This window comes from Pteropus medius, unplaced genomic scaffold (assembly GCF_902729225.1).
Source record: "Pteropus medius unplaced genomic scaffold, Ma_sr-lr_union100, whole genome shotgun sequence".
Taxonomy (NCBI): domain Eukaryota; kingdom Metazoa; phylum Chordata; class Mammalia; order Chiroptera; family Pteropodidae; genus Pteropus; species Pteropus medius.
In genome coordinates this window covers 4349293-4370977 of record NW_024347791.1, presented here as the reverse complement: position 1 = coordinate 4370977, position 21685 = coordinate 4349293, and the positions used below count along the sequence as shown (strand labels likewise).

The following is a 21685-nucleotide window of genomic DNA, read 5'->3' as shown; positions in this document are numbered from 1 at the left end:
ATGGAATTATAGAAATAAGAATTCTTTTGTATCTGACATTTCACTCAATAGTGTTTGTGTGATTCACGCCCGTCGTTATATATAATTGTAGTTCATTCATCTTCATTGCAGGAAATTTTCCATTTGTCTGAATATACTGTAATTTATTTATCTGTTCTATTATTAATGGACACATGGGCTATGTCTGGGTTTTGGCAATTATGAATAAGCTGCTATAAACACTGCTACACACATGCATGCATTTAGGCTGGGCATCCCTCAGAGAAGAATTGTGTAACTTCAGCTTAGTGGAAATATCAAGCTGTATTCTAAAGCTGTTGTACCAATTCACATTTTTATCAGCTGCGTGTATGTGTGTGTGTGTGTGTGTGTGTGTGTGTGTGTGTGTCGGTGTCCCAACTGTTCAGCTGTCATTGCCAACACTTAGTATTATTAATTTTTTTTTTTTGAGTTATTCTGGTGGTTATATAATGGCATCTCATTGTGGTTTCAACTTGCATTTCCCCAATGACTAATGAAGTTGAGCACATTTTCATCTATCAATTGGGTATTTAGGGATTAGAGGTTTTGGCAACTCTCTACTCATCTGATTCACACTGAACTTGCAGCCAAATGAAATAAAGTCTCTGACAGATGCTGCCGTTTAGTCATATCTCCCTTAGTGACTTCAGCTGGATTTTGGGTCCCGAGAGTAGGTTTGAACGTTCTTAGTAATAATGACAGCTAATATTTATTGAGTCCCCACTGTGTTCTAGGCACTGTGTGCTTGATACGCATAATGTCTCTTAATCTTCACAAACAGTTTATGGGGGAGCTAAGTAATTTACCTAAGGTCTCACAACGAACAGGTGGTGTAACCTAGATTCAAATCAATTCCTTTAGCCACTGTAACATAATGCCTCTCAAAGATGGAAACATTTGACTACATCGAGAAAAACTTTAAAAATGGTTAAGAACTGAATAGTAAATGAATATGTAATGTCAAATGGAGAAAAATAGTTGCAAAATATGACAAAGAATTAATGTGCTTAATATACAAAGAGTATTTAGAAATTAATAAAAGGACAAGCATCTCAATAAAAAAATGATCAAAGGTTTCTGGGGTCAGGCAAATCTGGGAAATTCTGCACACTTTTTCCTGTTGTTTTACCCCTACAATGTATATGAATAAAAGTTATGACTCTGAGAAATTCTGCAATAAAACTTACTTTAGCACAGAGTTTCCCAAACCTATTTGACCAAAATAGCCCTTAGCATCCTGAATAATTATAATTTTGGGGACAGACTTTGAAACATGTTGAACTCTAAAATAACCACTGCTTCCTCTGGTTTACAGTCTGGCAAAACTTTCAACAAAAGGAAAAGGAAATGAAATTAGTTTTGTCCAGGGTTTCTCAACCTTGACACGACTGACATTTTGGGTTGTATAACTTTTTCTTGTGTGGGGCCGTCTCAGGCACTGTGGGACATGCAGCAGCACCCTTGGCCTCCAGCCAGGAGATGCCAGATGCCAGTAGAATCTCTCTCAGTCCTAGTTGTGACAACCAAAATTGCCTGTAGATATAGCCAAATGCCTCCTGGACTGCAGAACTCACCCTCCGCTCATATAAGAACCATTAGTCTAGTTTGACTGATTTCTAAAGAAGTTACGGCGCTCTCACGATTACCTCCTACCTGTCTAAGTGCTTTCCAAACTGCATGGCGTTTCACTGTATTTTAATTTCTGTGCTTTGTGATATCGACTTCTCTCGTTTTAATAGAAGAGGGTATTAGTCCCCCTCTTGTCTTCGAGTCTTTCTTGTTTGTTAGAATTCCTTATATTTCCAGGCACTTCAAACCACCTATAGTTTCCTTCACGTGGAACTTTTTTTCATCTTTCTATCCTTTTATATGAATAAAGGAGGAAAATATAATTGAGGATGGGTTAGTCATTTCATTCACAGGGTCCTAGGTGAATTTCCAGCAACACTGAGTTTACTGACAATGTCTTCATCAGCTTCCCCCTAGTCCCTGCTGGTCTCCAGCCAGACAATCTTTCTTCTCGAGAGAAGGTAGAAGTACCACAGAAGGTACCAATTTTATGTTTCTCCCTCTCAGCCATGAATATGACATCATCTGCTCAGTTGGCATATCTAGACCATTTTTGATAGTTTTCTTATTCCAAACATATGAAGAAAAACCCTTTTCTCTTGATCTCAGCTTTTTTGCAAACCTGTTTATTCCGGTCAGTGACATTTTCTCTCCTTGGAGGTGTGTCCTCCTTTCCATGTTTTGGGAGTCCCTTTTGGGCCTGAGTTTCTCAGAGGCAGACCGCCCCTCCCCCCACCCCGACTCCCTGGAGAATTGCGTCAATCTTTTTAAGTATTTCCTTCTTTTTATTTCCTGTCTGGGATTATTTTAAGCTTTAGAAACAGAATTTAATTCTTGGGAATCCTCTAGCCTAGTTTGACTGATTCCTAAAGAAGTTACGGTGCTCTTATGATTAGAATAGTCCATTATGGCGGCAGTGGGTGGAAAGAAAGGGACAAGTTTGAGAAACGTTAATAAAGGGCAAGTGACAATACTTGACGACCGTTTGGATTTGGAGGAGAAGCAGAGATGACTCCCAGATTTCTGTTTTGAGACGGTGAAGGGACTGGTGGTTCCTGCTGCAGAGAGGGGCACAGGAGGAGGAGGATGAAGATGAAGACAGGGAGAAGGCTGTCTGGGAAGATCGTGGGCATGGGTCTGGGATGTTTAGAGTTGGAGGTTTCCATGGGAGACAAGGTGGAGATATTGTGGAGGTAACTGGATATAAGAGCCTGATGCTCTGGATAGGACACGTGACTGAGGGCTGCTGGGATGCAGATGACCGCTGAAGACGAGGAAGTGGATTAGCACTCAGATGGCCTGTGCTCATGGAATAGACACAGTTTAAGATGGGAGGAAGAAAGGTCCTTGAAGGAAACTGTGCTCAGAGAGAGAGGAGGAGATTCGAGAGAGGAGCATCACTGGAGAAAGAGTTTCGGGATAGGAAGGATGGCCAGCCGCTTTAACTGATATAGAGAGGTCAATTCAGATATGGACTGAAAAGTGCCTGCTGGATTAGCGGTCACTGGGGACCACAGGGAGGGCAGCCTCAGCCGAGCGGAGGGGGTTGGGAGGAGAGACGGTGGGGAGCAGACACAGGGTTGCTTCTAAAGGAGGATTCACTCGTCCATCCATTCAACCAACAAACCGAGGGGCCACTGTGCACCAGGGGTCACTATAGGATACAGTAGTGGGTCAACAGGCAAAAGTCTCTGCACTTGCAATATGTGCTTTTTAGGGAGATGTAGTGTGGCGGGAGGGTTCATTTTAAAGGCGGCTATTAAAATTATCATCATTCCACGGATGAGGAGGCCAAGAGAAGTGAGGCGACGGCACCTTGCTCAAGTTCATACAAGCGTCAGAGCTGCGCGTGCCCTGCCTGCCTGGCTCTTTCCACTCTGCTGCCTGAAGGGGATGGAATTTAGGTGGGAAGAGGGGATGCAGAAGGCATAACAGGATGGGGCAGGTGCAAGGTGCAGGATTATTCATGGCCGGGCTGGGCCTTCTTAGAGCAAGGTTTCTACTGGCCCCTGCTGTCCCTCATCTAGCATCGCCTATACTGGGCCTCGTGCTTGGGCTCAGGTCCCTCCCATGGGCACTGAGATCCGCATGTTCTCATGTGATTCTATTTGAGCCAGAAGTTGGAGAGGAGGCCTGTGGTAGCCGCCTTCCCCACACTTCCCCACATGCCCTCTCCTCTTACTTAGGAGTAAATCTCCATTTCTTGTGGAGACCCTGATCCATAGGGTTTGAGTGAGGCTGAATACATCTCCATATCCACTTGTTAGGGGTGGGCACAGGAACCCAAACGAGGCTGATCCATGTTCCTCCATTAGATCAGCTATAGAGATGCTGGAAAGAGACAGGGCCTTTCTTTCTCTAGTATGGTGAGCTTAGGGACCAGGGTGGGCCACCCACAGCCATGTTGATTGACTATCTAAAGAAAACACTGAGTAGAGATGAACGGAGTCAAATGATAGAGGAGACTGAGCTCTAATGATCTCCTTTGAGCTCCTGGATCCAGCTCTGTTCTAATCTATCAAGAACTATTCCAGACTTCCTGACGGCTCAAACCAATGAATTAGCTTTCCCCCCACAATTCTGAGTCGAGTTTCTACATTTGCAACTAAAAGAATCTGACCAATATAGTTTGTCATGATATGTCAGCTGCGACTGTGTAAAATATATTATTTACTTTGGCAGAAGCTAACTGACTCCAAAGACGTCCTCCGTGGAGCCATATGCATTTGCCATCTTACGGATGTTAGCCCCACAGGTGACAAAGAGATAAGTAAGACATGAGCTTACAGCGTAGCCATGGAGATGATGACAGGAACAAAAGAATCAGCAACTAAAAAAATGCTTGACATTCACTTCCCTGGAGCCACAATCATAGGCAACAATTAGCCAGCAATTCCAGGTAGATTTCCACAAGTATGGACTGATCTGGAGAGAGGTTCCATGCCACACAGGCTGGGAAGGGGAGGAAGTACATTCTGGGGTATTCTAACACTCTTTTTCTGGGCAGACGGGCTAAGGTGGGGATAGTGGGGGCCAGAGAGGGAGGGAAACAGGTGATCTGGGGAAGATGTGTGAGTATTAACGTGAGCGTGAGAGCTGCTTCTCTTACCTTTCCCATTCCGGCATGGGCGTGTCCCAGCTTGACCACCACAGGGAAGTGAGGGGCCGTGAGCTGAAAGAGACAAGAAATGGTCATTTACTTTATGTAAATGGTATTATCTTAGAGATCCTGGGCCCTGCCTGTTCTGTAGGAAGAGTCACTCATCTGATATCGTCAGGAATCCCTAGACGGATGCTTTGACAGATGGTCCTCCTGCTGTAGTTCGAACACCCCAAATGCCAGTGTTCTTGGCTTCCAAAGAACAGCTCTAAAAACCAGTCTGCCTGGGCACCCGCCAACTTAGAGAGCTAGTGAAGCAGAGCAAGCGGACTGGGTTCACACCCTGGCTTGTGAGACCTCTGACAAGTTATCGCATGGATCTGTGCCTCAGTGTCCTCATCCGTAAAATGGGGATCGTGAGTATCCATCCCATGGGGGTTGCTGTGAAGATTAAACGAGTTACTGTGTGTGAGGCCCTTACATTGTAAGTACTCAGTGAATGACAGCTTTGTCATTCTGGCCACAGTTCTGCCTTACGTCAGTCCCCCAATGACCTTCAAATATCTGGAAACTCTCATTCCCTCCCCCAAGCCCTCGCTAGGCCACCCTGTGAGGTTCTTAATAATAGGGGCCATGCCCACCACGGGCACAAGAGTTTATTGGCCACATAGTGTGGGCCACTGTGCCGAGTGCCTGCCCTGTGTGATCTTTAGACAGTTAGACTTACGAGGGCAGCAGCCTGGGCTGTTTGGTTCCCTGTTGCATCCCCAGCTCCCAGAACACTACCTGACCCAGGAAAGGCACCAGACATGGAATCTATGCTTCAGTCAGTCCTCTGAGCAAGACCAACAAGGCAGGCACACCTCTCCCGATGACGGAGGAGGAGAACGGGGCTCAAAAGATCAGGTGCCAGCCCATGCCCACAGTCATTCGGCTAGGAAATGAGGGAACCAGGTTTAGACCGAGGCTCTGCATTTCTTCTTCATGCTGCTCCTATGTTGTCTGAGATGTGTTTGCTTGTGTCTAGAAGTACATTTGGAGTTGCTCAGGGGCACAGGTTATCACTTCCAAGTATTTAGTAATAATGTCACTCCCCCGACTTGGATCAGCCCCAGCCAAACTCTCTATGCTGCGCAGTTGTCTGTTCTGGTGCCTGTCGTTCTGTCTCAGGTTGTCCTCTACAGTGATGTCTGTCCTGATGTTCTGGGATCTTTGAGAGGAGGAAGCCAGCTCTTTCCTCTTGGTGCCCAGCAGCTAGTCTGACATGGAGATGCTGCTTTAGCTGCTGAAAAGGGTCTGCCGTGGGCCACAAAGCCATTTGATGAACTGCATCTCATTTTACCCCTGCAATGGCTCTATGAGGTAGACAGGGAAGGTATTTTTATTACCATTCCATGGATAGGAAAATTGAGACTCAGGGTAGCTGCTGAGAAGGGGTGGGGCTGAGACTGAACTAGCGTCTGTCAAATTCTCAGATTGATGTGAACAGTTTCCTCTGAGGTCTAGCATCCGGGCTTCCCGTGGTAGATGCGGAATCAAAAAATTTCCCCTTTATTCACGCTAAAATTTACTACATCCTGTTGTCTAGAGTGAACAAATGCATCTTAAAAAGAGACAATGGTTTTGATTCCAGAAACAATATGTACACACTATAAAAAGTTTGGAAAATATAATAAAGTGCTATGTCGTTATGTAGAAAGAAGATAATACAAATCACCCTCAGACTTTTAATGGTTTTGGTGTATTATCTGATAGTCTTCTTTTTTAATCTATTTTTTTTTCTTTCAATATGTTCTGTTCTTACAAAATTAGGAGTACTGTGCATATCCAATTTTGCTTCCTGCTCTTTCCACTTAATGTTATGGAACAAGCATATTCCTAGTGGCAGTTGAATAGTTATTCTGAAATATTTGTCAGTTTAATAGTTATTATGAAATATTTGACACATGAAAAGAGACTTCAAGAGCAATACTGTAAATATCAACTAGCTTAAGAATTAAACCATTGACCAAATAGTCGAAGCCTCTGATGTACATCTTTCCTTCCTCCCGCCCCAAACGTAACCATTATATAAATTGTATGTTTGTTGTTTAGTTAGTTACATATATTCATATTTTAACAATTACATATGATCCCTAAACAATATATATTACACGTTTGAAAACTTTATGTAAATGGTATCAAAAGAATCTATTGCTGTACAACTTTTTGAGTACATTGTGTTTGTGAGATTCATGTACGTTGATATATACAGCACTGGTTCACTTTCAACTGTTGCATAGCATTCCATTTTATGAACATATTTCTATTTGTCCATTTTCTGCTGATGAACGTTTAGGCAGTTTTTCTCTGTCCAATTATGAACGATAATAGTACGAACATTCTTAACAATACTCCCCTCTGCACATGTAGGGGAGTTTCCCCAGGGCACAGGCACAGGAGTGGAAATGCTGGGTCAGGGCAAAGCTCGTCTCAGTTTTGCTGGATATTACCAAATTGCTCTAAAGTGGCTGTACTGACTCATGCTTTCCCAAGCAAGGAAAGAGCTCCCAACACCTGATGTTGAAAGACACATTTTATCATCCGAGGGTTCTAAAGGGGAATGAACGGGTGCATTTTCACCACGTGGCTTTCGTCCCCCAGCAGAATCGTCACACCCAGCCAGCCATCCACTCACGGGCCTGGTCACTAGTAGGGCTTTGTCGCGATCTCATTTTAATATGGAGCTTGAGATGAGAGGAAATTGGTGTGTTCTCTCTTCCCCTCCGCCCCTCCTAGCCTAATAATTTCTCCACATGCTGATGAGTACTGGAAAGAACATGAATGTTGGAGTTAAACTTACTCTCTGTTTCATCTCAGGTTAGATGTATAACCTCTCTGAACCTTAGTTCTCTAATCTGCAAAATGGAGATAAGGCCCAACTCACAGGACTGTGGCGGGGGAGGAGAAATAAAACAAGGGATGTAAAGCTGCTTAGCACCGCGTGGAGGTTCAACCTCAAAGCACCGAGTAGAATTGAGAGGAGGAAGGAGCTAACTCTAACTTTGTGGAGCGACGAGGGAGATGAAGGAGGGCTGGATGATGGAGGAGGGAGAGCAGAGGCCCCAGGTGGGCAGTATCTGGTAGTATGTGAGGGAGGGAAATGAACTCCAACAAAGGCTGCACCAGAGGGAGTAATCAGAGGTGATTAAAGTCTGGCAATTTGAATCTGAAGGAACCTTAGCAAGAATTTTTGCCTAGCTTCTATGTTACCGTGTTGTGATAGGTAGAATTTCTAGGAATACTATTTAAGATGTCCCGCCCCAATCTCTGGAGACTATGGATGGGCCGAGATTGTCATACAATATCATATAATAGTTGTTCTATATTATATTATACAGGTAACTTTAAAATAGGGAGATTGGCTGGGAGGGCCTAATTAAATCACATGAGCCCTTTAAAGCTGAGAATTTTTTTCCTTAGACTGGTGGCAGAAGAGAAGGCAGAGAGATTCAAAGCATGAGAAAGACTCAACACGCCATTCCTACTTTGAGATGGAGCTGGCCACGTGATAAGGAATGTGGGCAGCCTCCACGAGCTGAAGGTGGTCCCTGGCTGATAACCAGCAAGGAAATGGGGACCTCAGATCTTCAGGTGCAAAGAATTGAATTCCACCAATACCAGGAACGAGCTTGGAAGAGACTCTTGAGCTTCCGAGGAGAACCCAGCGTGCTGGCGCCTTGATTTTGGCTTCATGAGACCCTAAGCAGAGAACCTTCTCATGCTATCCTGGACGTCTGATCTACGAAACTGTGAGGTAATAAAGGGGCGTTCTTTTAAGCTGCTAAATTCGTTAAAGCAGCCATAGGAAACTAATACATGGGTCCTCCTAGAAACTGAAGCCCAGAGAGTGAAGCAATTGTTTTCATGCCACACAATAGCAGAACCAGAAATCAAACTCATGTATTTTGACTTTTAACCGGGTATTTTCTCTGCCAAGGCACACTTCCCTGGGGACCATATGCTTATCTGGAGTGCAATAAATGCTCTCCCCTAATCATAATGATCAATAAAATAATATCAAATCAATCAATTCAATGGGTGTTAATGGAGTGAGAACTATGTGTTTTGTGCTGTGCAGGACACACATGATGGAGACAAAATTTCTTATCTTGGAGAGATGGGCTGGACAGTGAAAACGCAGGACAAGGCAGCTTGGCGGGCAAGTCTGGATGCCTGGGGTCATAAGCAAGTCTCCATAGGACAGGAAGGCTCTGACGATTCTGAAGGATGAGTAGGTTGTGGGTAGGAAGAAGGCTCAGCGTTCCTCAAGGGCTGAGTGGTATAGTGTCATGATCTTCCCATGGTGGGTGTTTAGATTCTTCGTGAGCTATGATGAACAAAGACCCATTTACCTGCAATAAAGCTGTTTTGGACATGATTGCTAACTAGAAGTATATATTTAAACTGAGTGTTCTTCTCCAGCATTCTCAAACAAAATTGAAGGAGGTGTGTACATATTAATTGTCAGAAATAGTGGGAGGAGAAATTGTATCTGGATTTATAGGACACAGAAAGTCAATCCAGAAAAATTGGAGAATTTACAGTAAGATATTTCAAAGACAGTATTTTGAAAATTTATTTAAAGCAATGAATTTTCCTGATGCCAGGGGAAAGTTTCTTTTGCAATTTTTTTTACTTTGACTTGTTGAGAATCGCATTCTTTTTAGAGCCGGCTGGCAAGGCTCCGGGCTGGATTTGGGGAGAAGGAAGAGGCAACTTTGGGGCCAGATTATTAGGGGGAAGCTTAAGGGAAGAGTGTGCTGCTTGCAAGAGCTGTAGGGAAATAGCTCAGTTCTGGGGTAGGAGAAAGATCTGCCAGTTGCGTGTAGGATGAATTGTATCCGGAGAGACAGTTGGGCCAGAGACCAATTTGGAATTGATTACGACTAACACAGAAGTGCCACTGGTTGGACCTGGACTGGAATGGGGTTGATGGAGAGAGAGGGGGCATTCCCAAGGGTTTTTCTTTCTTCTTCTTTTTTAAGTGACACTTTTTCAAATTGGAATAACAGTCTTCAAATGACTATAGAAATTCAAGATGAGGATTGTCTACTTACTACCTCATTATCTAATCAAATCAGGGTATTGGTCCACATTATAATCCTCATTTCTATGTCCACTTAAAAATGGGAGATTCTGCAATAATATTAGAGATAGAATTTTACATCTATCTTCTCACTCGATATTACTCATTAAGTTTTTTTTCCCTATTTCACCCCAGTCTTATTTTTTCCCTTATCTCTGTCCCCTAATTCCCAGCCCTGGTGACTGATCTCACCTTCCTGGCGTGTCTGGTGTATATTCCAGCCCACCGTTCATTGAACTCACTCTCTGCAAGCATGTATACACACATATGGTTGAACTTGATATTTATTTTTTCAAAATGGCTTTTTTTTTTTTCACTTAATATTACACTGTGCACACTTCCTCTCCTCTATCAATAGGTACACTCTTAACCCAGTAGGTCTGATAGTTTCACAATACTCCACAGGACATGTGTGATGCAATTCTTCAGCCATTTTCCTATTGATGGACATTTGTGTAATTCTCTCTCTCGGTCACTGCAAGCATGATCACTAAATACCTTTGTGTGCACGTCCTTATAAATTAGAGTCTTAATTCTTAGAGGCCAGGCCGAGTGCTTTTCAAGGGGAGAACCAGCAAAATCTGGAGACATTCTGATAGGTTTCTAAAGTCATTTGTTAGGGCTCGAGAAACGAAAGTGGGTGCCATGGTATTGCACACTGGGTGAGTCCACCTGCCATCTAATCTCCCAGGCTGATAACAACTACATTTATTGAGTGTCTTGTAATGGTACTAGGCACTTTATATATTAGCATTCTTCCCATTCCCCATGCGGTAGGTAAGAAATCGGAGGCAAGCCATTTGCCCAAGGTCAGACAGTTAAGGAGCGGTGGAGCGTCCCCACAGCCACGTGTGACTTCTCCCCACTCCCCCACTTCCCTTTCCCAAGCTGTTCAAACGTGTTTCAAAGGCCATTCCCGGTTCCACTCATTCGCAACATGCCGGCCCCTTCCCGAACACAGACAAGTCACCTTCCCGAACACAGACAAGTCACCGAGTAGGCTATTTTCTCTCTTCCCTTCCCAACAATAGTTTTACTGCTTCCCCTGAGGAAGGCGAGCCCTCACGTTTCTCTCAGGCTCCCTGTCCCTCCTCACATGCCCCCGGGGGCTCCGGAGTTCACCACTGCCCATGGCATGAGAGGCCTGACATCCTGTGAGAGGGCGCAGATCAATTTTTGAAATCTGAGATCCTCACCCTGATAAGGGCCCTGTTCAAGTCTCCCAGGAAAGCGAAATAAGTGGGGGTGGCCCAGTGCCCATGCTGGGCGTTCTCTCAGCACTATGAACCCAGATGGGCACTGTAGCGACCACATCTTCAAGCCGCGGAATTGGAGAGCTGGGACCTGAGCGGTCCGGTGCTGCTTTCTGCCGAAGGAGGCAATCTCCTCTACATTCATGACTTTCTGGAGATTTAAATACGTAGTGTCTGCTTCTGGCTAAGTGATAGGGATGGCAAGGCTTGGAAGAGTCTGGAGGAGGAAATCAAGGACCAAAGATGTCTGGGAAGGTTTCCAAAAATGAGCCGGGCCTCTATTCCAGGCCCGTGCGGCTCTGCCTAATCCAATCCTTGCCGACCTCACTGTTTCATATTGTGTTTCTCCCTCCTCCCCACCCCAACATTTGCCTATCAGTTATGTTCCAACATCCGGGCCTTTCAGTTCTTTACTGAATGGGCCACGCTCCCTCTAGCCACAGGGCCTTTGCACATGCTGCTCCCTTTTTCCAAAAGACTCTTCCTAGCACTCTTCCAGGCCAATCTCTTCTCATACTAAGATCTCAGTTGAAATTCTCTGTCCCTGGAGAGTGCTCCCCTGGCCACTGGTCTAAAGTAGGTCCTTCCTGTTATCATCTCTTCCACATCCTTTACGGCGCCGGCCACCATGTGTAGTTATATATTCATTTCCTTTGTGTCCATTTCTCCACTCCGCTGTAGGTGCTTTGATAAAACCACGTGCTTTGCTGGTTTTGTTTACCGCTGTTATCTTCAGGCTCCACATAGGCCCGGCATACAGTAGACGCTGTGTATGCAGTCGATTTGTTAGACACGGCCTCCCACGGCAGGGAGGGATGTCACGTGGAAACAGGCAGAGTCAGAAAGGATTTGGGGACAAGGAGTTGATAAAGTTGGTTTAAGTGGAAGGCTTGTTGGGGAAGCAGTGAGAATTCAGGTGGAAATATGGGAAGTGGCAGGCTCGAAGCGCCCCTGTGCTGCAGGTAGGGTTTGGGTTGTGTTCTGTGGGCATTGGGCAGCGATCGAAGGTTGGAGTGCAGAGGGTAGATGCATATAAAGCAGAGTTGGGGAGACTCTTCGGGAGGCTGTGGCAACAACGGCTCTCATTTTTGCAGCAGCTACGTCGTACCAGACACGGTGCTAAGCAAGTTATACATACTGCCTCATTTAAATCTCTTGACACTTCTATGAGGTAGCTCCTTTTTTATCCGCATTTAAGAAAATGAAGGCCAAAAGAGGCAAAGTATCTTGCCTAGGATCACTCAGCTAGAAAGTAAGGGAGCTCAGATTCGGCTACTGCCCAGAGCCCACTGCCCTGCCCCTAGCGCCCACTCTGCCGCTTCTGGATAATCATGCTCTCTGCCACCAGGTGCTTCCCATGTGCTCAGATCTGTGTCCACTCATTTAATTTGATTCGAGCAGGTAGGTGGAGGCCAACGGACTCATTGGTACAAGACTGGCTTCTGGAATAGCCAAGCGGTTCAGAGCTTGGGGGAACAGCGTGGAGCCAGAAGGACCCCGCAGAGTTCACATCTAGTTCCAGCACCTACGGTTACGAGCTGTCGTCGGGTAGGCTACTCGCCACTCTGTGACTCGGTTTCCTCATCCACCTAGTAAGGAGGTCCCTTGAGAAGTCGACATTATAATAGGTGTCAGTTACCAAATGGTCGTTGCCAGCAGAGAGGTTTAAGGAGAGAAAGAGGATGTCCCAGGCCTGGCACGTAGTAGGACGGCGATCTACACTAGTTTCCTTTCCCTTCGCATCCATGACCAGTGTGGGTAGGGGGACATCCAAGGCTGATCGACAGGGCGCAGTCACTTCTTAGAGTTAGGAAGGGGAGAGAAGGAAGCCTGATGCCCAGGTTGAAAGCAGGAAGCATGATAAAGCCTTTGACAGAAATGGGGCAGCCTGGGCACGGGGTTTGTTACATTTAAAAAAGAACCATTTAAAAGAGAGAAGAGAAAGGTCCTGACAGCTGCTTGATAAACCCTCACCTTGGTGTGTGGTATCTGACAGAATCTCCATGGAAAGTAAGCACCGAACATAAAGACATCCCTGTCTGAAGTGAGGAGAAGAGACAAGACGACCTTCGACAATCCTTTCCAATTCTTTAATATTGTGACCAACCTAAAAAATACCACCTAGATGACTGACACTTCTAAAGAGAAAACATGTCACGACAAAGTTCCTCACCGTGGCTTACGGGGAGGGTGCTGTGTGATCTGGCCCCTGCCTTCTTCCCCAGCCCCATCTTCCTTAGGGCCCCCATCAGCCTCTCTGTCCCAGCCTGACTGGCTTTCTTTCTGACCTTGATACTAGCTTTGCTCCCTGTGGCCACAGAGCCTTTGCACATGCTGTTCTCATTGCCTGGCATGCTGTCCCTGCTCCTCCTATCCGTGCTTCAGACTGTAGCTCCAAAGCAGCTTCCTCAAGAAGCTGGCTCTCGCCTCCCTACCTGGGTCATGCCCCTTCCCCTCTTTCTCCTTCGTAGCCTTTCTGCCATCTTTAATTTATCGGCGTGATTGCTGGGTGAATGTCTGAATTCCTCACAAGACTGAGCTCCGGGAGAAGCTGTGCATCTGTATCTGTTGCTGTTCATCGGCGAACCTTTAGGTCTCTCCTGAGTTACAGACCTGCCTCCTGAACTTGGCCCCCAGGTGGTTTCGCAGGCACCTCCAACTCAACATTTCTAAGTGACCTCATGAGTTCCCATCAAAAAATGTTTTCTCCTTTTCCTGTATCCTGACCTTGGTCAACAGTCCCACAACCCACCCAGGTACCTAAGATAGAGATCCCACCTGCCTTCATTCTTGGGTCTGCCCTACACCCAGGTCTGGCACATAGGAGGGGCCCAGGAGATGTTTGCTGAGTGAGGTCTGTGGTCTCAGCCCAATTTAACGTCCTCTGCCCTTACAATCCCACCTCTGAACATTCTGTATCACCTCCTCCCGCTTTAAGTATTCTTGGAAAAATACTGGTAGCATATTTAGAAAAATTAAACTAAACCTGCCCTACCGAAATACAAACCTTCTTTTCTTTTACATTTCCTGTCTCCCTGAGAAACAGAATAGTCAAAAATAAACCAATAGGATGGCAATATTTGTCTGTAAATATGCTTTTCTTGTTCTTGCCTGTGTGATGTTTGTGGCAGAGAACGCTCAGGCTGCCTGCCCGTCTCCTCTCTGTGAGATTCTCCCTTACAGTTCAGACGACATCCCCAGTGAAACGGTGCCTCTGGGAGGGTCTGCACGATCCAAAGTGTTGAAGACCAGCCTGAATCCCATGGGTCTATGCAGCCACGGATTTCAAACCCCCTAGGTTTTCCGTCATGATTTTTATTTTATTCACAGTATTGTTCCATCTCTAGGTGGGAGAAAAGCCACCTTTACAAATCAGATGATCTCAATATAGGAAATTATTTTTCCTCTTCTTAGTGACTTCAGAAAATAATAATAGCAATACTTTAGTATCCACATATGTTTTTGGTTCTGTTTATGTTCACACATGTAATCACTTAAGATTAAAGTAAATACAAAATTTCGGTTAAAGTTACTCTTATTGGTGTTGCATAGAACAAATACTGTTTATTTGGGGCTACAAGCAAAGGGAGCTATTTCCTCTGGTTCAGGGAAACTTTGTGAAATGTCATAGGATGAGGAGGAAGAGCGAAAGTAGGCTTTGAAGCCAGATAGACCTGAGTTTAAACGCTACCGGTGTCTCTTCCTATTGGAGCACCTTTGGCCAAGTTCCTTAGCTTCTCTGGTGTCAGTCGCTTTATCTGTAAATGGGAATAGGTACCCCGGCAATTCAGGTTATCTTGAAGATTTGAGATTGTAGCCAAATACGTGTGACATATAGCTGGATCCTAGCCAGAAATTCTCTGGGGATAATTTGAACTAATATTCACTTAAAATGAATCCAAAAAGCCCCAAATTACCACCTGCTGGTTATGAGCTTTTTAAAAAGTGTTTTGTTTCTGTACTATGCTTTGTAAAAATCTGCTTTGAAATTATTTTAACAATTAACCTTAAATTGACATGATGGATGGATCTGATATTCTTTAAACACAGAATAACTCGTACTTATTTTCCTGTGTAGAAATATACTCAAACTCTCATGATTACATGCTGCCTGGTTTTCATTCTGTAAAACTCACATAACCTTCTATTTAATTCAGGGAGATAAGACCTACCATAGCTGCAGTGGTAGGGCCTGACTTTTATTTTTTAAATAACAGCTTTATTGAGATACATATTCATATGCCATAAAATTCACCCTCTTTAAAGTGTACAATTCAGTGTTTGTAGTATATTCACAGAGTTGTGTGACTCATTTCAGAACATTTTCATCACTGAAATCCAATTTTTATCACCCCATACCCATTACCAGTTACTCCCCATTCATCCCTCCCTCCAGCCACCAATGGTCTACTTTTTGTCTCTATAGATTTGCAAATTCTGGAAATTTCATATAAATGGAATCACACAATCTGTGACCTTTTATGACTTTTATGACCTTTCACTTAGCATGCTTTCAAGATTCGTCCACGTTGTAGCATGTATCAGTATTTAACTTCTTTTTACTGCCTAATACTATTCCATCGTGTGATGGAGCCTGACTTTTAAATGCATTTGGAATGGCCTGGATGTGTATTTCCAGTGACTGCAAATCACGAAGGCAGATGAATGTCTTAGCAGGTTTCAGCGAACAAGGATAAGACTTCGGCAATGCCATGGATCAGAAATACAATATCCAGCTGGGCATCTCGTGACTTTAGAATACTTGGGAGGGAGGAGGGTTTTTCACTGGCGAACGCACACTAGCTTGCAGTTACTTGTGTTAACCTTATCGGCTTCATTCCCCACTGTTTTTAGCCTTTACGAGCAGAGGCCCTGAGCCAGATCGTTAGTCCAATCAATGGAACAAGCAAGATCTCTGCTTCTGGCATATTTTTACTGAATTTGTTGTCCCATGAACACGTTGATAAAGAGAAGGGCTAAGATAAAAGAATGTTTAGAAGCCAGAGAAGGAAGTATCAACAAATATTAGTATTGGGTATCCATGAGCAGAGTAAGAGAGAGTAAATTATCCGTTTCTCCCTCCCTCACAGAACCTTTGCCCCTTCCCTTCTGAAAATGACCTTGATTTTCCAAACGCCGTGGCTAACTTCGAAGCCATTCAGAGAGGAAGCTTTGAGGTGTGGATTTTATAATCTTACCAACAAAGCTAAAACTGAGATTGCCCTTTATATGTTTATTTCCACATTTTTCTGAGCTCCGTGGAGGCAAGGCCATACTCATTGTGTGCATTGTTTGCCCAGCACATAGCAGGTCTTCAATATTTGACTGAATGTTCCGAGTAAATGTAGAAATGTAGAATGCTGGGAACTGTGTAAACGTTAGGTGCTATTATCATGACCACGATTGTCATTATTATAGAGTACTGACCGAGTTACTTTCAGAGGTGCCCGCTCCCCGGTACTGAAACTTCCGTCGTTCCAGGCGACTAGTATTCTCGTGGTGTCTCTGTCCTTTTCCAGGCCCACTAGGGCACCCACTCTTTCTTTAGCATCTCCTTCCCACTTCCTGCAGGGCTCTACCACTGCTGAGCTGTGTGTCCTTGGGCAAGTGACTTCGCTTCTCTGTGCCTCGATTTCTGCGTTTATGCATAGAGCTGAAGGGAGTAATGCTTCCCATAGGTCGTCTCAGGGTTTAAGCGAGCTAACGTCCTGAAGCCCTTACCCAGGCGCGGAGGGCGTGCTGGAACCGTGCCGGCTGTTGGTATCGTTAATGTCAACCCAACACTGTTCTCGCAGCTGCTGCATTGCCTCCCTCCTTCCCTGCTCTCGGCTTTGCAAGGTGACACCTGCCAAGAGGAGTCTGGGCTTTCATGTTGGAGCCTAGCAGGGGTTTAATGGGTTACCTGTGTGGCCATAAATCTGTAGCGGATGGATGTGCGTTGGTGACAGGAAAGGACATGCTAAGGCGATGACTCTGAACTTGAGGGAAAGATAGACAGGGGTCCTTCCAGCTCTTTCCTGGGCCTGGAGTCAGGCAGCTCTGCTTGGACACAGGGAAGGGACCCTTGAGGGTCACCCCAACCATCAAGACCCCCCCTCTTTATTTTTATTTTTCAATTGGAGTTGATATTCAATATTATTTTATATTCGTTTTAGGTGTAAGACCCCCCTACTTTTCATCATGCTATACCAGGGTCTCCTGCTTGACCTGAGAGAGAGGTGGACCCTGCCCTACCTGAGGGGTTCTGAGGTGGAAAGAGTCCCCCAGATTAATCAGCACGACAGAGCTCCTTCACTGCACAGTGGAGGAGACAGCCTGGCGAGGCAGAGACCCTGCATGGGATCACATGTCCAGCTAACATCCTTCAATGTCCCTTTTGCTCTGCTTCCTCTCTGAATGGCCTTTATAAATAAGGAATCTGAAGTGCAGAAAAAAGACGCTTGCTCAAGACTATAAAATGAAATTATGAAACCAAGTCTTCTAAATCAGAAATATTTCTGTCCTTTAAAAAAAAAATGCCTTTTATGGAACATATGCTGTGCCCACCGCGTGAAAGCAGCCCCTGATTCCAAGGGGGCTTTTCTTCTGCAAGTTCCAGACAAATACTGGAAAAAAAGTACTGTTCAATGAGGAAATACGATGGGGAGCTTAAAAAATATACCCTCCTATTATTGGGGAGTTGACTGTGTGACACTCTGCTAAGTGCCGATCAGTGGCTTTCCCTGGAGCCTCAAGACAATCCTATGAGATGTATGGGAGGGAAGGGGGTCAGGACGGGACCCCAGACCCACAGAGGAGCAGCGATAGCAACTGGCAGGGCTGCAGCTCCATGCCAGCTCTGCCTCGTTCCACAGGAAGTTGGGGAGTGTGCTGTAGGGTATGCACCCTCCAATGAAGAAATAATATGGTCTCAAAGGCTGGCCATGACACTGTTTTAAACCCAGCTAACGTCACCCCACTGATCACAGAAGATATAAGATAGTCTTTTCCCCACTGTTCTGCGGGGAGTGGAGGTTTGGGGGGACAGTCTGGGGCGAGCCCTCTACTGCAGGGTCTGCAGCAGTGCGGGCTAATGAGGGACACTTCCACCATCCCTCATGCCGGGGAAAATTCTCAGGACCTGAACAGATACTGGGGCCTTGTGCCGAAGGGTGAGACTATCTCCAGATGTAGGGGCTTCTTTAAGAAGGGAGCCATGGCGGCCACCGGTGGTAGAGGCCAACGATGATTCAGTGTCTGCATGTGGTGGGCTCCACAGCAACAAAAGAGACACATCTCATCTGACCCTCACGAGAGCCCCGTCATAGTGCTGCTGTCATTCTTCCCTAATTCACAAACGACAAACCGAGACTGAACTACATATCTTACTCAGGTTGGCCGGAGCCAGAGCCCACGCTTTGGGACCAGACCGCTTTTCACACTGGGAGACACAGAGAGGACCCAGGCCCTACCCTCAAGGGGTGCACAGGCTATTGGGAGCGGCAGATCTATACAAAAAATGATTTTAACTCAGCAATGTAAACATTCCAGAGATCAGTGAAGAAAATGCTGTAGATGCAAGGAGGAGTGAGTGGTCATCTGTTGGGAGTGGGTTGTTGGAAGAGGTGTCATGGACAAGGGGAAATTTGCATTGGGCTTTGCCAGTCAAGCAGGAGTTTGCCAAGTAGAGAAAAGGGTGATCCAGGCAGAAGTATCCACCAGGGAGAAGGCACAAAGGTGTGAAGGTTCCTGGAGGACTCAGGAAGCATCAGGGCCACACACGGGGTAGGAGGTCAGGGGAGGGTGACCCTGGGAGAGCAGGGCTGGCCAGGGCTCCACATTCACCAAGGACCTTGAATTTGGATTCTTTAATGCTCTCTCCACATAGTCGTCCTGTGTGTGTGTTAAAAACATTGGTTTGTTAAATGTACAAATTAAAACTGTACCACACATTTGGTTAACCCGTTTTTGGAATTTTTTAAAACAAATCCGGAGCCTCAGAAAAAGGGACTGTCCTCCTCTTTCATAAATACACACTGAAGTATTTTCAGATGAAAGGACATAATGTCTTGGATTTGCTCTAGAAGAACCAGTGTGGGGTGGGGATGTAGAGGTGACAAGATCGGGCATTTATTGAAGCTCGCGATAGTATATGAAGGTTCATCATTTTACTGTCTCCGCTTTTGCATGGGTTTGAACATTTCCATTATAAAATAGTTTTCTTTTTTTTTTCTGAGGGCCCTCCCTTACTCTGAGTGGTCCTGGGAAGGCCCAGGATGTCCCTCAGGGAGAGAGAGGGGTGAATGATGGGGCGGGAGGGGACATGGGGCTGAAAAGCAGACCAGAGCCAAATTGTAAAAAGCCTCGTAAACTGTTCTGAGAGGTTTGGACTTAATCCCGCAAATGATGGGAAGCTCAGTGCAGCATTTTTAGTAGGGTAATGACAGCATTAGATTCGCATTTGGGAAAGAAGGCTTCTAGCTGGTGTCTGGAAGACAGAAGGGGTAAGTGTGTGTGTTTGGGGAGGAGGGTTTGGGGTCAGGTGGAGGGCCTAGCCCAAGGTCTGCAGAGAACAGGTCAGCTTCTCTTCTACACTGTCCCCAGGCTGTGCCACCAGGGGGGACCCAAATTGAGACAGTGGCCATGTCATGGAAAGGAGAGATGGGTTTGAGTAAGACCTCTTTTGTCTTTGCCTTTCCAGCCTCACACTCTGTTGTGGTTACTCGTCACAAGAAGTAATTATTTATTGCAATATGCCAATAAGAATTATTTACTGACGGTCTCTCTGGCGAGACAAGGTGTAGCCAGAACACGCTTATCTTCCTTCGTCCTTATCCCAGAGCTGGCATGCTGCCTGGCAAGACTCGATTGTTGGGCGAAGGGATGAATGTATAGCATCAGGCTGTCTCTGGTCACTAAATCAAGAAGGGTGTGAAGCATCTATTGGGGACCAGCTCTGTGTTGAGAGCTGCCTACAGCAATTTCATTTTCATTTCCTTGTTTATCATGCCCAGTAACTCTACCAGTTAGGTATCACTATGGCCATTTCGCAGATAAAAAAACTGAGGCTCAGAGAGATGAAGATGCGCCCCCAAGTTCACCCAACATGGCACCTGACACATAGCAGCGTCTCGATAAATGTCTGTGGGTTGGACTGAACTGATGTGAAATCACAGGATGCTACTGCCCGAGGTGGGTGAGGAGGGTTTGGATCTTCCCCTGGGAGAAAGCAATTTCCTCTCCCCACAAGAGCTTCCCAAAAGGCAGTGGTTTCTGAGCTGAGAGGGAGGATGGGGAAAAAAACCGGGCACGAGGTTCGTCCATGAATATGTCAGCCCTGGGAACTTATGTCTCCATTTCTCTTTTGGTTCCTTGATGAGGTGCTTCCTCCATTTCAGATGGATAGTGGGTTTTTTTTTTCCCCTTCTAAAAAAAGCTTCTAGACGCTTTTAAATTAGGCAAATGAGCGAGGGCAATGTTCGTTTTTTTTCCCCTTTCATTTCGAAAGTGTGTGGTGTGCCAGGAGGCCGTTGGACAGAATGTTCAGAGCCACATAACACAATGACAGAGGTTGCCAAGCTCCTAAATCACTAACCAGACAGGACATTCTCAGCCCTTTGGACTTAGAGACCCCTGGGCCAGTACCATGAATCCCCAACAAGGGTAAAGGGGCCCCTTAGCCTGAGGTCTCAGCAGGAAAGGATGCCCCTACCTCGAGGACCTGGAAATTCCAAGTGGGGCCACAACTCCTTGAGCTCACCTCTCTTGTGAGCTGCCTCGTGAGCAAGGAAAGTGGGCCTGCTTCTGTAAAACTTCCTGAAGTGGGGCCAACGCCAGTACCTTCGTTCTGAGCTTCAGGTTAGTCATCGGTAAAATGGGCTTAAGCGAAGGATGGCAACAGATAGAGAAGCTCTAAATGCAGGTGTCTACCGACCATCTCCTGTCCGCTGGTCCCCTCTCTCTGGATTCTGCGAGCCTTGATATTCGAAGTGTGTTTCTAGGACCAGCAGCATCAATGTCCCTTGGGCCCTTGTTAGAAATGCTAAGTCTCAGGCCCCACCCCGAAGCTGCCGCTCAGATTCCGCAGATGCTCAGGTGATTTGTATGCATGTTAAAGTTTGAGAGACCCTGATCTCACTTCTCATATGATCTTGGCTAAGTCACTTTACCTCTTGGCTTTAATTTATTCATTTATAAAAGGAAAGGTACTAATTTAAATGGCTTCTAGATCTGAAGTCCTATGAAGTTCCAGTCTTGCTAATAAATACAAGTCTTTGATCCCAAAATGTACGTAGGAGTTCCATCCCTGTTCTGAAGTATCAGGTTTTGAATCGGTCAGAAAATCAATGAAATGTGTTTAGGTAAGGTCACGGGGCTGGGCTGTGGTAGGGTGATGTGGAGGTAGAAATATGATTAAGCATCCAGGAGTTTCCAGGATGGCCCCATTTGAAAACATTGTGTCACATTATCAACCCTTAAATCCCCAATTTGGGTTTGGAAAATATGGGCTCCGGCAGGATTAGCCATAGTCCTAACTCATGGTAGATAGCATTGATGGTCCCAATTAATGGCTTCCCTGCATCCACGTCCTTTACAATTTGACTTTACAGGTCCTTCCCATAGGAGGTGGACTCT

The 21685-nt window shown here is 45.6% G+C and overlaps 1 protein-coding gene across 2 annotated transcripts in view; it reads right to left on the bottom strand.

The window, feature by feature from the left end:
- The window catches only part of SYN3 (synapsin III), a 409605-nt gene that overhangs the window by 59304 nt on the left and 328616 nt on the right, over positions 1-21685 (bottom strand). For both annotated transcript variants that reach the window (XM_039877852.1, XM_039877853.1), the window contains exon 7: positions 4700-4762. In XM_039877852.1, coding sequence (XP_039733786.1) covers positions 4700-4762 — 63 coding nt within the window. The remainder of the gene's footprint in view (positions 1-4699; positions 4763-21685) is intronic.